At 33.7% G+C, this 18,225-nt stretch overlaps 1 protein-coding gene across 1 annotated transcript in view; it reads left to right on the forward strand.

The window, feature by feature from the left end:
• The window catches only part of LOC128999845 (DNA (cytosine-5)-methyltransferase 1-like), a 35,592-nt gene extending 18,264 nt beyond the window's left edge, over positions 1-17,328 (forward strand). The window contains exons 19-30 of the mRNA XM_054426553.1: positions 1,906-2,155; positions 5,225-5,421; positions 6,066-6,221; positions 7,460-7,588; positions 7,891-8,022; positions 8,537-8,739; positions 9,359-9,470; positions 9,670-9,819; positions 11,000-11,166; positions 14,499-14,739; positions 15,073-15,189; positions 16,379-17,328. Of these exons, the coding sequence (XP_054282528.1) occupies positions 1,906-2,155; positions 5,225-5,421; positions 6,066-6,221; positions 7,460-7,588; positions 7,891-8,022; positions 8,537-8,739; positions 9,359-9,470; positions 9,670-9,819; positions 11,000-11,166; positions 14,499-14,739; positions 15,073-15,189; positions 16,379-16,471 (1,947 nt within the window). The 3' untranslated portion in view covers positions 16,472-17,328. The remainder of the gene's footprint in view (positions 1-1,905; positions 2,156-5,224; positions 5,422-6,065; positions 6,222-7,459; positions 7,589-7,890; positions 8,023-8,536; positions 8,740-9,358; positions 9,471-9,669; positions 9,820-10,999; positions 11,167-14,498; positions 14,740-15,072; positions 15,190-16,378) is intronic.
• The last annotated feature ends 897 nt before the right edge of the window (positions 17,329-18,225 follow it).

Consider the following 18,225-nt stretch of genomic DNA (forward strand, 5'->3'; position numbering starts at 1 on the left):
TTTATTATTGTCCTAAGGGTAACAACACCTTGTATGCACTTTTTTGGCTTACACCCCTTTCAACCCCTATATGGGGGTAGTTTTTAAAAAATAGCATGTTTTTTAGGAACAGTTATTTCTCAAGTTCTAAGATAGATATCGATACACTTTTTATCTATTTAAATCCTTTCAGTAGTACCTACAACTTGTAGTATGGGTTTTAACATAAGCCATCTAGGTATAGCTTATAAAATAAAAATAAAATAAATTCATATTATTTTTTATTTGGTTTTTTATTAAGTTTATTTTTATATTTTTAATTAATCCATACTACAGTTTGTAGATACATATATTACCTATAAAATAAAACAAAAATTAAGCTTCTAAGTGAGTTAGAACTGTAGTTACAGCTGTTCGCGTATTTGCAAACGTAGAAAATTCATAATTGCGGTAATCAACAAAAAACCAAACAGCTGACAGAAATACTGTAGACAAAACCATATGGTTTATTTTTATTACAAGATAGAACAACAATTTACACAATTAAGTACAGTATTACTATGGAGATTAGTGCTATATGATATAAAAAGCATTATATTTAAAAATAATTTATTTGAATTTATTTAAAAAAAAAAACATTTAATCGGTATTCCACAGAGGCTTTGCAATCATTTGCATGAAAAACTGAATGCAAAGTTTCCTTTTAAAGTCAAATTTAAATGGTTTCCAAATATACTTTAGTCTTGTATTATGTATCATTTTAACCAGAAACTTGTAAAGAACAACAATATGTAATAAAACAAAAAATAATAATTTTTTTTTTAATTCCATTTTTTTAGGTAGGGTCCCCTCTTAACACTTTCACACTCTAATATGGTTTTAATTTTTAATATAAACAAAAATTATTATTTTTAATCTGCTATAATTGGCTAATGAGTAAACAATCTTATAAAATTATGTAAAATCCTATGAGAGATGATATATTGTACGGTATTGCAACAATTTTTCAAAATTAAAATATCACTTTGAAAAATGGTTAAATATTAACGCTCATGGAATGATTTCCAATAGTATGTAAATTGTGAGTTTTAAATACAAATCAAACAAAAATAAACTTTAAACATTTATTATAAATATTAATTATTATAAAATTAATTTTGTGGAATACAAAATTTAAACCATAAATTTAACCACATTTTCATTCTGTAATAAACTAAATAAAACATAATTTATGTCATACAAAACATTATTATCGACATAAATACATCATTGATGGTAATAGATTTCGGGAGTTTATGTTGCCATCTTCAGACTGATTGGAACATCTGATGTTTCTAATCCAAATGTTCCCGTCAATCTGCTGAATATGGAATCATAGATTGTCCAAAAATATTACCATAAATTATGCATTATGTAAGCGTTGTATCTGTATGACAGAAATTATGTTTTTATTTAGTGCATACTAATACAACATTTTTTTAAATGATTGTAAAAAAGTTTTTTGAGATTGGGGATCTCCTTATACAATAAACAAAATGCAAATTAATTACCTAATTTATTTTATTTATATCTATTATGATGTATCCATTCTGAGTTTTACCACTGGTTCTTGGACATTGGTATCGGTATCAGTATCAAGAATTGATCATCAAATATGTTGATGCCAATTTGATAGCTTAACAAATTTGTAAAGTTCGAAGAAGGGAAGATAGGTACCATTCTTACCATGCTACGAATGGTAAGTTATCGGTACCTATTACCTATTATGAATAAATTTTCGGGCATCTGTATCAAGTCAAGAAATAATAAATTTTTGTATTGACACATATCTAATTATTAGAAATGTGTCGATCTCTAATCTTATTTATTAAGATATGTGCGGATACATCCCATCATCTAAGACTAACTGTTTCCAATAACTTGCAGGTGGACGAAGACCTATATCCAGAATACTACCGTAAGTCGTCAGATCATGTGAAGGGATCGAACGATTCAACACCGGAACCGTTTTGTATAGGATACATCTCATCGATTGTGACCAAATCTCGTGACAAGCTAGTGGCCCCTGGTGACATCTGTCTGAGAGTCAAGAAGATGTATCGACCAGAGAACACTCACAGAGACATCGGTCTGAGTCACCAGCTGGATTTGAACCAGCTCTACTGGACAGACGAAGGTGACTGTAGCTACAGGGTGTTCACTTCTCATGATCACCAAAAGTTACTGAGTTTATTCTAAATAAACTCTAAGGTCATGTCGCAGATTTTTTTCCGGAATCTCGAATTTCAATTTAAAACTGTTCTAGATTTTGATACAGTTAGAAAAATAAAGTACTTACAAAGTTCATTTGGTACTTCAGTATTAAACGGAGGCCACATTTTGTCAGCGCGCTGCGGCGGTTATGTTAGGTTGGGTTATCGTTAGGGGTCTGCGGGTCCCCGATTTTTTCGGGTCGGGTCGGGCCAGCGGAAGGCCCGAGAGACCGGGTCGGGTCAGAGATTTGTTCGGGCCAAGATCGGGTCGGGCCAAAAAAAATAATTATTAGGCTATTTTTAAAGTTATAATAAGTAATTTTCAAAGAAACACTCTTATATACATTATTACAGAGGAATTAAAATGTTAAAATTAGAATTAAATATTAAGTTTGCTCACGTTTAAGAACAAAGACACAACAGAGCAATTATTGCCTTACTGTCACTAGCCAGAGCCAGACGTCTACTGACAAAACAAAAGCCGTGACAATAGTGCAAAGAAAACGAAGTCAAAAGAAAGACTATTTATCCAGAGGTACCAGTTTAATTATTTATTATTTATTCCATACCTAGTTTAAATTATATTTTAGTATTTTATTTACATAATAAATTATAAACAAAAGGATATAGTGTACAGATCTGTATCTTGTTCTTTTATTTTCCTATTGTCCTTTTTGTCATTCAGTAACAAAACAAAACAACACTTCTGATCGTCTGGTTCGGCATTTTATGGTCACCATTTAATTTTTTTTTTAAGTACCAAGTATCAACAAGTCTACAAAGAGGTTAGGCCTAAATATTTTATAATTTTATGAAAGTTTTCATCAGTAAAATTATTTTTTTCTTAAGTTAGATTGAGTTTAAAAAAAAATATTTCTAAGATCCAATACAATATTTACAAGACACAAACTACCATGAATTAATTTCTTTGGAAATTATCTGTAACAGTTTTATATTTTTGAATAAAGAAAATATATCTTTTTGTCTCTACTTCCTTGTTTTGTAACTTGTATTTTGTCAGCAATTGGAACAACCGGGTGGTGTAATAGTGGCGGGGGAGGGGGAGGGTCTATGACCTTGAGTGTCCCCGGGCCTGGCTCGGGTTGTGTAAGATGGGAGGGGTGGGGAGGGGGAGGGTCTGTAACCTTGAGTGTCCCCGGGCCCGGCTGTGAGAGTGATTCATGGTTTTTTGTTTACATTCTACTACCCTTCCTTCCGAGAAAAAGACCCTACAGTTTCAAAAACATTGACTTACAGTATAAAAACATTGAGTTGTGTTGCTAATTAGGGCACTATAATGTCTCTGCTGTCTGCTTATGTTGCCAAATTAGCATTTAACTTTCTTTTCTCTTGATTTAATATAATTTTCTATATATTAAGAGTTCCTTTTCGGGTACCTAATAATTGTGATATTGTTTGACTTGAGTTTATGGATTTTTAATTCTTTTCATTTATTAGCTAAAATCAGTTGTTTTAGGATTTTAATCTCTTGCAATACCTATAACTGTGCCTATAACTGTGTATCTATAACTGTGTATGACATGATATGCAATTTTTACAGTCTTTACTATAACTATACCATAAACAATGTATGTGTGTTATTTATTGTTTTAGAGTTGTATAGAAAATTAGTTTACACAATATCTTTTCTTCAATGAGTTCTCCACTTGTCATGTTGCTTAGTCTATTACTATTTTAGGCCCTATAAAAAATAATTCCTATGTAAAGCTGTGGCATACTAATGCCAATAATAGATAATTCTTTATTTATGATGATGTAACTAATAATGCTATTGTAAGTGTGAGAGGAGGTTAGGAGGCAGGGAATGAATGATTCATATTGCATGGTGGAAACATAGAATTTTTATTTTCTTCTTGCTTGCAGTCTTGAAGCCACAGGCCCTAAACTTGTGATAAGGTTAATTGATTTGTTTATGATCCATTTATGTTAAGTTCCATTACAAACTAATATAGCTGTTTAGATATTTCAATAGTTATGAAAATGGGAAAGAATGGCTTGATAAAAAAAAATATTTTCTTCTTTCTTGCAGTTGAGGCAACTCCTAAGCTGTAAATAAGTTATGAACATGAAATAATATATATAAATACAATCTTTTCCATATGTTATTTTCAAGTAATATTATAAACACAGATAGGAGTTAAAAAAAGAAAAAAAATCCGGTAATTAATAATTTTTGGCCCGACCCGATTTTGGCCCGAAACCCGAGGACCAAAATTATTGGCCCGACCCGACCCGACCCGAACCAAAAAAGTCTGACCCGCAGACCCCTAGTTATCGTAAATATTATGTGTGTAGGACTTTCCTCGCTTCGTTATGAATCGAACGATACTTTCTATTATGATAACCCAACCTAACATAACCGCCGCAGCGCGCTGACAAAATGTGGCCTCCGTTTAATACTGAAGTACCGTTCATTTTTTCACTCAATGAAAGTGTTAGTATATAGCGATATCATGTTTTATGTTAATTTGCACAGAGTATTTTAATACAATCATATAATTCACATTTTCACTACACCATTTAGACAATTCAAATTTGAGATCATGTAACAATTTAAATTTAGGCTTCAATCTTTCCTTATATTTTAAATCACTGCATGACCAAATATAGGCTTACAAAGTAATATGAAGCTTATATTTTTCTACAATTGGACACATAATTTTTCCTAACTGGAATGTTTTATTGTGCTGAATTGGCATTGGAAGAAAATACATTTTTGTTACAATTTAGCTATTATGACTTTTTGGTTAGTAGGCCCATTCTAAAATTTTAATTTTGTATTCCACTCTTGGTTTAGGCCCAAATTATTGTTTAATATATAAATTCCTATGTGTGCTTCTTATATCTGGGAGAAAATTGACATGTAATATAATTTTCAACAGCTTTTTTGTTTTCTTTAAACTGAATTAGGTAGTATAGCCTTATGAATTTTTACACCTCACACATCTCAACATACCTTTTTTACTGTTCAGAACGGTTGGTAAACTTTTCCGAAGTGATGGGAAGGTGTCATGTGATATTCGGAGAGAACCTAGAAGACTCCATGACTCTGTCTGAGTGGACCGCCGCAGGACCTAACAGATTTTACTTCCTTCAAGCGTATGACAGTGTGGGGCAAACCTTTGTTGAGCCCCCATCCCACGCCATGCTCATCGGCTCTCTCGGCAAGGTAGGTGTGCCAATTTATTGTTTCAAAATTAAATTAGTTTCTCACATAAGGCTCTCATAAAGTTTATCATCCTAGAATATGATTTGCTAGTTTACGTTGCTTGTAAACCCTTCTCAGCTTTAATAATACATATTCACCATTAAATGCATAGTTATAGGTAGACAATACTATACATAAGAGTGGCTAAGACCTTGAAACAAAATATTATGCAAAATATACTTAGAAATTGTCTGGGCTGAGTGGTTATAGTGCACACCCATAAATCTGGACTTGACAAGCCATTTCAGATCTGAGAGACAAACATTAACATCAATTTAAAGAACTTTATCTGCAGATACTTGGGACTATTTAAAAGTTTGCTTAAAAGAATATTTAGGCCATTGTAACTATAGTTTAATGATTATGTATATTTTCTCAAGGACAAGAAGTGTCAAAACTTTGTTTGATATGACACAATAAATATGGCTTGTAATGTCGAAATTGATTCTCAAAGCTCTGTACCCCAAAACTCACTTGGTTCCATCGGTCTTATAATCAAATAACAAATCATGACACGGATATAAAACATTAGCATTAACCATGTGTTTAGTAAAACCACCAAAGCTCTAGTGCTCCCACAATAGTGATTGTATCCAATGTTTCAGGGGAAAGGTAAAGGTAAAGGAAAGGGTAAGAGCAGTGTGAAGCCTGTGAATGAAGAGCGCAGGGAAGGATCCCCTGAACAATATCCTCAAGTTACCCCACTCAAGTGTCTGGATGTTTTTGCAGGCTGTGGAGGTCTGTCAGAAGGGTTGCACCAGGTAAACATAACACTTTCACTATTATAGGATGACACAGTAAGTTAGGGACAATGTTTGAAAACAAATAAAAATGTAGGGGTGTAGGAATATTGATTTTGGGTTTATACTTAATTAAATACTTCATAACATTTTGAATATGGAATGTTTATGAGGGAATATTTACATTATTATATCCACCAAAAAGTTTCCAAATTGCAGGGTTGTAATACTTTTTAGGAAAGGCTGTAAGCCAGGATTGTGGTTTGTAGATTACAGGGGTAGCAGCCAGCTTACCTTAGAAAAAGTCACGAACCATAGTACCCATAGAAAACACATAATATATCGGCTCATGGGGGTTTTGATTGAAGAAATATTCTGTGTGTACTATGGACTTGTGCTACAGTAAGCTAGCTGCTATTCCTTACTTATTAGTAGGGATCGGTTGGTTGTTAAAGTCTTTGGTTTTACCGGTTTTTAGCTTAAAACCGATCCCAGTTTATCGGTTATTGTGTAGTTTACCGTGATCATCAATTAATTGCCGCGATCATCATCGTAGTTGGTTTGGAGGACAAAAAGGTTTATCTAATGTTTGTTTACGGGTAATGATGCAATAAAAAAACCATTAGCAGTCCCAAACCTTTTAATATTTTATCATAACAAAAATAATTTTATGAAGTCAAGTACTTCAAAGAACTCGTAGAGTCAATATTTAAGCTCATATCAGTTTTACCACTTGAATTGTTATTCACTTTTTTATACCTTTACGGCTTCCATTATTTATTATTAGTATTAGTGTAATTATGAATTCCAAACTCATTTTATAATGGGAATAACAGTTTTATGATGGTTATTGAATATCTTCTGATTGACTCATACAGTATTTACTATTTTGTCATGAATATTTTAATTTACCGCAGGCCGAAACCGAACGATAAAATCAGCAACCGACCCATAACTACTTATTAGTCTAGGGATGTAGGGGTTCAATACTAAAATATTTGTTCAACTATTTGAACTTTTGAATATTACAAAACTCCTACAGTATGTACAAAAAACACAATACTTCTGACAGCATTTTCAACTGAGGAAGAATAAAGTAACCTTTCATGGTTGAAAATGCTGACACATGAAATTTACGATTTATGTGTATCGTGTAACGGTTTTGTGTTTTTTATCCCAATCCTAAACCTGTTATGTCAACAAAAATCTCTTGATAGCCCTTGTTCCTGTATTTTACACCGTTTGTGTGGCTGTTGTAGGCGGGAGTAGCTGAGACCAAGTGGGCGATAGAGAAGGAAGAATCTGCTGCTCATGCATTCCGTCTCAACAACCCCAACACTACAGTGTTCTCTGAGGACTGCAACTTGCTGCTAAAGATGGTCATGAGTGTATGTACGCTACCTATCTATAGTGTAGTAGTCCAGAGTAGGATCCTGGTGTCCGACACCTTTGAACTGTGCCAGCTCACCCTTAACATTGCTGGATAAAGGCTTGTCAGGAAGAAACCTTACTTTGTTTATACTGCATCATTACCTTTATTGTTTTGTGTGACCTTAATCAGGCAAGTAAAGAAGTTTTGCATTTAGGTTTTGTAATTATTCATGATTAGACAGGATTATGTTTCCATTTCGGTTTTGAGATTTGAAATGTCTGGTTTCTACTATTATTATTGTTTATTGTTATATTTTAGGGAGAAAAGGTGAACAAGAAAGGCCAAGCTTTGCCACAGAAAGGTGAGGTAGAAATGCTTGTTGGAGGACCTCCGTGTCAAGGCTTCAGTGGTATGAACCGCTTCAACTCTCGCCAGTACTCCCTGTTCAAGGTAAAGATTGTTATAATTAATAATAACATTAATAACCCAAGGTGTATGTGGGGAAATAGGCCCGTAATACCACAATATTTCTCAATACAGTAAAACTCTGCTAATCCAGCATCCAAAAATCTGGCATTGTCCTAGATATAAAAAAAAGGATTATAAACCTTCCAGGCACTTTATTTGGAGTTTGCAAGCAAATGGTTGAGACCACGCAAACATTGCAAATTATTATTTTTTATTCCTAATAGAGCTTTTGACTATTTTAGCATTATTCTGGTGTCCTCCCAATTATTTCCCCTTCAATTTGACACTTACAGAGTTTTGGCACATATCCCTACTTAAGTCCTAATCTACCGTGATGCACCGGATTAGTGAATCAACTCAAACACAAACCAAATTTTCTGTCAAAAAAGAAATTTATATATTAGAATATTATTTGGTTGCAGTTTTTACCATAGCAAAATTGATCTTGGGACACGTTTTCTCTGAACATATTACATAATTTTAAATTTTGTATCAGAACTCGCTGATCGTGTCCTACCTGTCGTACTGTGACTACTACAGACCGCGGTTCTTTATCCTGGAGAACGTTCGCAACTTTGTGTCGTTCAAACGCAGCATGGTGCTCAAGCTGACCCTGAGATGTCTGGTGAGAATGGGCTACCAATGCACCTTCGGAGTCCTGCAGGCCGGGAACTACGGCGTGCCTCAAACTAGAAGGAGGTTAGTTTTTTTGTAGTAAAAAAAATTACTTATGTGGGAAAAAATAGGGAAAATCACAAAAGTTTGAATAAAATACACCAAATTTTGAAAGTAGGGCGTTTTTTGAAGGTGAAGGGATGCGATTTTCAGAAAACGCCTAGGAGGGTTTTGTAAAAAATGTAATTCCTGACAAACGATTTTCTTTCAAATCTCGTCTAGCTCTTACTGTTATTTAGGTATAGCCATATCAAAAAATTGTGTTTTGTTATTTTTAGATGTCCGCCATTTCAGATTTTTTTTGGGGGGGGGAATTTGAAAACGGGGCTTTTGCAAATTTTACTGACACTTTAAGAAAGTCGGTATTTTTCAATGTTATTCCCCATAAGAATAACATGGGGGCAAAGCCTAAATTTTGGAGGCTTAAAATTAAAAAATATGATATTTTGGAATTTTCCCGGTAGTTTAGGCACAAGACCAAGAAGTGTGCCAAATTTCAACTCCCTATCACTTCTGGAAGTGCTCAAACATTTGTATACCTGAGTGAGTTACATAAGCGGCTTTGTAGTATTTAGATACCATATGCATATAAATTTGAATGATTTGTGAATGTAATCAATATAATAGAACATTTTTATCTCAGAGCAATAATCATCGCTGCTGCCCCTGGGGAGGTGTTGCCCAACTATCCTGATCCAACTCACACATTCAACCTTCGAGCCACATCACTGAATGTTATGGTTGATGATAAGAAGGTAAAACAAGCATGTTTGAAGCTATATTTTACTTCTAATTCGACCCTTTTTTTAGAAATAGTAATATTCATTCATACCTTTTAAATAGACTTTTCTAAAATTCTTCAATGTTAGTTTTTAGGAATGTTTATCTTTGCTGGAATTAGGATTATTAAGTTTTTCACACTTGAGATGAATTAAGTCTGAGTTTTGATTGCAGTTCTCGTCCATGTGTCGTTGGGTGGACTCTGCGCCTCTGAGGACAATAACTGTGAGAGACGCCATGTCTGACCTGCCAGAAATCAGGAACGGAGCCAAGAATGAGGAGATGGGCTACGGTGGGGAGCCTGAGTCACACTTCCAGAGACTGGTGAGAATACCATCATGGATAACTATAACATTAATAATAACTCCAATGACGTACTGGAAATATTTTATTCATTAAATAACCTACCATATTTTGTACACAATAGTCGTTATTTTTTACTCTTATTTAATACTCATGAAACAAAGCTATATGTTCAACATTTTGATAATTTCACTCCATTTATCGCAATCATGGTTAGATGAATTGGCGCAGGCCTTGAAAGTAACCGTCGATTTTGACGGGTTTCACCTAGTATTTAGGTGATTGTAGGGGAAGATATCCCCTCCACTTAGGGGTCTGCGGGTCTCCAAATTTTTTGGGTCGTGTCAGGCCAGCAGAAGGCACGAGAGACCGGGTCGGGTCAGATATTTGTGACGCAACAGTGCAAAGAAAACAAAGTCAAAAGAAAGACTTTATTCATCCAGAGGTGTTTAATTACATATTGTTTATTCCATACCTAATTACAAATATATTTGAGCATTTTACATAATAAATTATAAACAAAAGAAATATGATACCGGTATGTTTAAATTTTGGGACTTAACTTCGGCGAATCGGCGAGGCGATTCTGCTAGTAAGGGTTTAGTTTGATTATAAATATTAACAAATTTTATGAACACTCACAAGTCTGACCCGCAGACCCCTAGTGTACGCCTTATGTTGTGATATAAATAACTTAAACGGCTCGGCAATGTCTCAATGCCATGAAATTGATAATAGTTATGAAGATTTTTTCTTTCAAAATACACAGTCTATCTGAAAAATCTGACATTTAATGGACAGTGTTGGATATCAAATATGAGCTCGATTCAGATACGGATATCTGAACTGAACCGAATCCTACCCGATTTTTTTATATACCCACACCTCTAACTACTTCCTCATTTCTCTAAAAAAAGAGTTTTTCATTTATCATCTTCAATCACTTTTAGGAATCTATAGTTTATGAAAACTAAAAAGACTATTTTTTTGTTCCATACAGTTTACCATCAACATCAACCATACACTCCCCTAGAGTGGGTGTTTGTTTTAACCATTAGTTCATATCATTTCAGGCTGGATACTCTCACTTTTTCCCTCACAGCAAAAACTCATAGCTCTTTTGCTCTGTGTCTGTTGTTTACGAGTTTGCTGAGATGTCAGAACTGCCGATGTTTAGTCTGTCATGTGTTATTTGCGACAGATAAGAGGGAACCAATACCAACCAGTGTTGAGAGACCACATATGCAAGGAGATGGCGCCCCTGGTAGAGGCCAGGATAGCCAACATTCCCACCAAACCTGGCTCCGACTGGCGAGACCTGCCTAACCTGTCTTTGCGACTGAGTGACGGCACAGTCAGTAAGAAACTGTAAGTGCAACTGGGTTGGCTATTGTAAGAAATTAACCTAATAACAATTAATGTCCCATTTCAAATCACCATTAATCAATATGATATCCAAAATAATATTTTGTACAAGCAATTGACAAGTAATATGTCGTAGTAAAATTAACTTAATTCAAAAAGTGAATGAATTTATAACAACATTCAGTTCCAAGGCAATAAATTTTAATGTTAAATAGCCTATTAATAAGATTTTTGGGGCTTGTTCAGTTGATGTAAAAAATAATGATTATAAACTTGTAGTAGCTGGGATTTCTAGAGCACCATCACATAATGTTAAAATGTTAAAAAAAAACTAAATGTTTTTTTTTTTTACTAAAAATAATGTTTGTGTGGGAGGGGATTTTAACATAGACATATTAAAGCAGGATAGTAGAAAGTAGATGCAAAATAGCTAAATCCAACTATTTCTGGTATAAATATTATAACTACCTTCCTCAAATAATAAAATCTGAAAAGAGTTTTAAATGCTTAAAAAGAAATTTAAAAAGATTTCTTGCAACCAAAGCCCTATACAATTTTCATGATTTTTTTAGTGTTAATGGTCATTTAAATAAATATTATTTATCTAAATATATAAAAGGCAAAGCCCTCACTGACTGACTCACTCACTCACTCACTCATCACTAATTCTCACACTTCCCATTTACCTAGGAGGCTGAAATTCGGTACACCGATTCTTTGGGCATTAAATAGGAAAACTAAGTAGTTTTTATTCTGATCGGGCTTTCGGGCTCCGCCCCAGTGGCTCTGGAGTTTTCCATGTTAATCTAATGATTTTACATATTTAAAAGGAATTTCTTAACAGCTGTTTCAATTAAACAAGTTGGTTCTGTTCTATGATGGTCAATAGCATTAAAGTTACAAAGATTACCAACAGGGTGGAGCACTATTATTTTTTTTTTATTTATGACACAGCCAATTTGCAACCAAAAGGTGAGTGAGCGTAGCGAACGAACTTCAGCCTGGAAACGAGTTAGCGTAGCGAACGAGCTAACTTGAAGGCAAGTGAGCGGAGCGAACGAACTTCAACCAGGACGTGATTGAGCCATGCGAACTTGTGAACACTTGTGAAGTTAAACGGGGCAAAGCCCGCGGGTACAGCTAGTCTAATATAATCTAATATAAAGCCAAAAGTACCCATGAACTTTTGAGAAAACTACAAGTCACACCCCCATAAACCATATACTTAAAATGTTCGTCATGACGAGAAACCTTGCGCAAAACTATCCATTATTTCATAAATCGCCCTTTAAGGTCGTAATTGCTTTCCAAAAGGAACTTTCCTTATACATAATGTTTAAAAACCTCAGCTGTCCTTATTTGTATGTTATTCTTACAATTTATTTCCTTATTAAAATCAGGTGTAATTATGTGTTTGTATTTCTGTATTCTGTTTTATTTATTTCAGCTTTCAGCTCAACTTAACCAATCAATAATTTTATTAATACTTATGAATTAAAACGGGGTGAAGCCCGTGGGTAACAGCTAGTATATATAGATATATATGTTTCAGTTTTCTATCTAGTTATTAGGCTATACAGGGTGAGTTTTAATTGTCCCCCCCCCCGTCCCCAACTTTTTTCTACATTTTTTCAAATATCAATCCCAGACCACTTCCAAACATTGTTGAGTAGTAAGTACTTCATTTTGACTAGGTGGTCATTTCCGGCCGCCATCTTGGATCCGCCATATTGGATGCAAAATTTTTTTTTCAAATGTAAAGGTGGGGTTTTGACCCATTATTTCGAACTAAATTTTTACCCTGATTACAATGCCGCAAACCGTTTAAAAAAATCTTGTTTCATTATAAAGTTATGAGGGCTTTTTAAAACTTTATTTTTAGCCCATTTTAACATTATGCATTTACAAACTAAGACCATAATCTCAAAATAGTGCTAGATAAAGATAAGTATACACTACCAGTAATCGTCAACCTATTTTCACTTGGTTATGACTGATGTATTTTTTCGGCCGCCATCTTGGATCCGCCATTTTGAAATGCGATAAATTATTTTAAATATGAAGGGGGTGATGTGACCCATCATTTCGAACTACTTTTTTAAGCTGAACTTAATTCCATGATCCGTTTTTCATTTTCATTTTTTGATTTTGAAATATTGACATTTTTAACAAAAGAATTGCAATATTTCATAAATAAAACTTGATAACAAAAAATGGATTGCGGCATTGAGTTTAGCTTAAAAAAGTAGTTCGAAATGATGGGTCACAACACCCCCTTCATATTTAAAATAATTTATCGCATTTCAAAATGGCGGATCCAAGATGGCGGCCGAAAAAATACATCAGTCATAACCAAGTGAAAATAGGTTGACAATTACTGGTAGTGTATACTTATCTTTATCTAGCACTATTTTGAGATTATGGTCTTAGTTTGTAAATGCATAATGTTAAAATGGGCTAAAAATAAAGTTTTAAAAAGCCCTCATAACTTTATAATGAATCAAGATTTTTAAAAACGGTTTGCGGCATTGTAATCAGGGTAAAAATTTAGTTCGAAATAATGGGTCACAACCCCACCTTTACATTTGAAAAAAAAATTTTGCATCCAATATGGCGGATCCAAGATGGCGGCCGGAAATGACCACCTAGTCAAAATGAAGTACTTACTACTTAACAATGTTTGGAAGTGGTCTGGGATTGATATTTGAAAAAATGTAGAAAAAAGTTGGGGGGGGGACAATTAAAACTCACCCTGTATAATGTATTATGTATAGTTCTGAACACCATTCATATACTTTTGCATACCTGTGAATAAAGTAAAACAAAAATTAAAATAAAAAAAAAATACTGGTACTTGCATATTGTACCAAGATCCGAGGTACCGTACCGACCACAGAAATAAAGTAAAACTTATAAAATAAAACAATTGACTGTTGGATACAACTTTAGACATCTCATCTATATGAACCAGTTGTGTTGCCTAGTTTTTTTATTAGAAGAAGGTATATTGAATGATCCACTTACAGTGGTGTGCTTCAGACTAAAATTGTATTGTTTTGTTTTCTATCAGGTTTTGTTTTGTAACTATGATAGTTGATGTGTAAGATGGTACAGCTTACAATAGTTATCTTTATAGTTGGGCCTGGTTAAAAGCACATTTCACAGAAATTATTAATTTACATCAGCTCACTCTGTTGGTGCTTAATTCAACGAGGTATTTTTTTATTCTGAAACTGCATACAACAAATATCATTCAATACTTATTTCATCAGTAAAATTATTTAGGATAAGGTTTTGTACTTTTTATTTCCTAACATCTCTCACTTGTCATTCAGACAATACACACACCATGACAAGAAGAATGGCAAGTCGTCGACAGGTGTGTTGCGCGGTGTGTGTAGTTGCGCTACGGGGGCACAATGTGATCCGATGGACCGTCAGTACAACACACTGATACCTTGGTGTCTGCCGCACACAGGCAACCGCCACAACCACTGGGCCGGGCTGTACGGCCGAGTGGAGTGGGACGGCTTCTTTAGCACCACTGTCACCAACCCGGAGCCCATGGGCAAACAGGTGAGACTGGCTATCAAAAGTGGTTACCTTATAGTTGGCTGAAATAATCAATCATAAAGGTTGATAGACATTAAAGTTATTATACAATGTGATTTTCTCAGTTTGTTATAACAACCCTTATTGTTCTGAACAGCTACAATACTCTGGTTCATGCGTAAAAACTGTGCAGAATTAAAGCAATATTGACAGATGTGCAATAAATTTAGTATTACTGCCCTTCCAGAACTTCATGATGCCAACCAACTTCATCTTGTTTTCGAGTTAATATTTTCCTTCTGATACAATTAAGAACAAAGCAGTGCCGTGTGTGTAACCCCAAGTTTGTTGGACCAGGGTCGAGTGTTGCACCCTACCCAGACCAGGGTGGTCAGTGTGCGAGAGTGTGCCAGATCTCAGGGCTTCCCCGACACTTACAGATTTTTTGGAGGAATTCTCGACAAGCACCGTCAGGTTAGTCCTCTTGGTCTGTTGTTTTTACTTTCTCCCCCTATACCATAGTATATGGAGAAAGTATTGTTTTTGTCAAAATGTTTGAGTTTTCAGTGGATATATCCATTTTGGGTCCCCAAAAGTGGTTTTTGAAGTGATGTCTGTGTGTCTGGATGTGTACAGAGCTAGGGACTACACCTGTGGTCCGATTTCGATTAAATTTGGTTCTAATCCATGGTATCTCCAGGCGTTTTTTTTTTTCATTTTTTTAAATTTGGATTTTTAATGTTGATTTTCCCATAAAATAACGGAAAAATTGGATTTTCTCAAAAGTGGCCAGAAAGATTTTGAAAAAAATTTTGTATGTTGTAGCCCTTTAAATTCTGAACAAAATGGACTCCCATTTCTGTAAAAATTACGGTTTAAAGTTGTTATTTTCCCATAAAACAACAAAAAATAGGATTTTAGAAAAAAGCCGGTTTTGATTTAACTTAACTTGTTATAGCCCTTAAAACTTAGAAAGTTTTTTTAATCTTTTTGAAATTTTGATTTTTAATGGGGGTTTTCTATAAAACACCATAAAATAACGGAAAAAATCAGATTTTCCCAAAAATGGCCCGAACGATTTTCTTAAAAAATATGTATGTTATAGTCCTTTAAATTCTGAACAAAATTATACAAATCCTATTTCTGTAAAAATTACGGCTCAAACGTTATTGTAACTTATGTTATTTTCCCATAAAATAATAAAAAAATTGAATTTTTGGGTAAAAGCTGTTTTTGATAAAAATTAATATGTTATTTATAATTCTAAAATAATAGTACAACACCCCATTGCTGTAACAATTGCGGTTCAAAAGTTATTGCAACTTTTGTAATGTTTAACTATAAAATATCATATTTACTCTCACCGCTTAATCCATGATAAAGGTTGTTGACAAGCTTATGGGAGAAAGTATGTGTCAGAATGCTGATACCGTTCTTTACCGGATATACCGGATCTTTGATAAGGCTCAGTATATTGCAACTATAATACTGTAGTTGATTATTATCAAACTGCTACAACAGTATATGTGTAAAGTAAAGTTTGCTTGTTATATTATTTTTTGAGTTAGTCAATCAAGAATGGATTAAGAACATTGATGTTACGAATACATATTAAACTTTCTCTATGTCTCAACTGTCAATAAAACATGTTTTCATCTTTTAGATCGGTAATGCAGTTCCTCCTCCAATGGGAAAAGCTATTGGTCTTGAAATCAGGAAATGTGCTGTGGTCAATGACAAGAAAAAATCTGAATAAGAGACTATATCATCTAGTACCAGCGACTGATTTAAAAGAAAACGTGTGTTACCTACAACAACAATGATAATAGTGAACATTCCTATTGAACTGGTCGCTTCAATCTCGTAAAATGGTTTAATATAATACAAGATTAAGCATAGTTAATGGTACACCCAAATTGTAAATTGTACGACTGTGGTTACAAAATACATTTATCAAATTTTGTGCCACAATAGATTTGAAGAACATTAGCTGAAATTGAATTTCTCAGATAGTCTATATTTCAAATTAAAATTCACTCCAAATTACCATTTATGATGCAGCTGGTATTTGTTGTTTACACTGCTAGCCAGTTATTCTTGAATTTGTTGTACATAATACTTATACGAAGTTTTATTCAGTTTTAGTTTTAAACGTCTTCTAATTATTTTATAAAATTGTACCTAAGATGAGATGAGCCATGTCACTACCAAAAGGATTTTATCACATTGACTGTTAGGAATGCTAACTATGTTTTATGTACTAACTCAGACTGTTTTTAGTGAAACTGTTGTTTATTTACCACACATATTTTTTATACAATTTGTAAGGATTTTTTTATTTTTTTCTAAATATGTAATGAGACGTTTGTGATCAGATGCACACTCAAATATGAAGACCAGAAGACTAAGGGAAATAAATAGCAATGTTGTCCATGTCTTTGTCACCTAAGTTTTAGATGAAAGGAGTCCAAGTTCTGTTACAAGTTACAGTTATATCCTGAGCTTGCCACTAAGTTTTCAAGTGCCTTGAAAGGTTGTGTAAATATTAGACAAACATGTACAGACTGTTTTATAAAATAAAACTAAATTTGAATACTTTTCAATTGTGCAAAATATGTTTTTTTTTATCATTTCCAATTTAGTTCTTAATATTAGAATGTAAGTATCAAAACTTAAATACAGCCGACTCACCATCAGTGGCTGTGTGCTTGTGGATAATGTAAACCGAACCTAAAATGCCCAGGAAATATCTAACATTGACTTTAAATGTTTTAGGTAATTGTTTTAAAAATAGGTCCCATTTTTGACCAAAAAAACATAAAATTTAGCAATTTCTTTCCAAACCATTTTGTAGGGCTTAAAAAACAAATAATTTAGGATATAGAAGCGTTTTTATGCGCCTAATGGTTACGGAGAAAATATAAAAAAAAATGTAAATTTAAAATTCCCATGTTATTCTTATGGAGAACAAGTAAACTGTTGTAGTTTGCTTGTTTATGGACATATTTTGATAAAATTTGGAAAATGCTTTTATTTCTTACTAACTATTAAAATTTTACGGAAAAAAAACAGTTCCCTGATGTAGCAAACCTTGTTAAACTAATTATATTTAAATAGGAAATAAATGTTATATTTTTAATTAGACATTTTAGTGTAAATCCATTTAGGCAAATGGAAATTCGCTTAGTCTGCAGGTTTGCTGCGGGGGTATTTTCTACATTTCTTAAGATATCAACTCCGGACCACGTCAGATCATTGTAGAGTAGCGAGTACTTCATTTTGACTGGGTATAAATGTTTTGCCGCCATCTTGGATCCGCCATAAATTGGATACTAAGTTTTTGATCAAATGTAAAGGTAGGGTTGCGACCCATCATTTTAGACTAGAATATTATGTTGATTACAATGCCACAGTCCATTTTTAAAAATCTTGATCCATTCAGTTGTTATGAGGACTTTTTATAACTTTATTTTTAGCCCAAATTGAATTTACATACTAAGACCATAATCT

Source organism: Macrosteles quadrilineatus, unplaced genomic scaffold (genome assembly GCF_028750875.1).
Source record: "Macrosteles quadrilineatus isolate MER2022 unplaced genomic scaffold, UCM_ALF_1.0 Scaffold_8__2_contigs__length_117827958, whole genome shotgun sequence".
NCBI lineage: Eukaryota > Metazoa > Arthropoda > Insecta > Hemiptera > Cicadellidae > Macrosteles > Macrosteles quadrilineatus.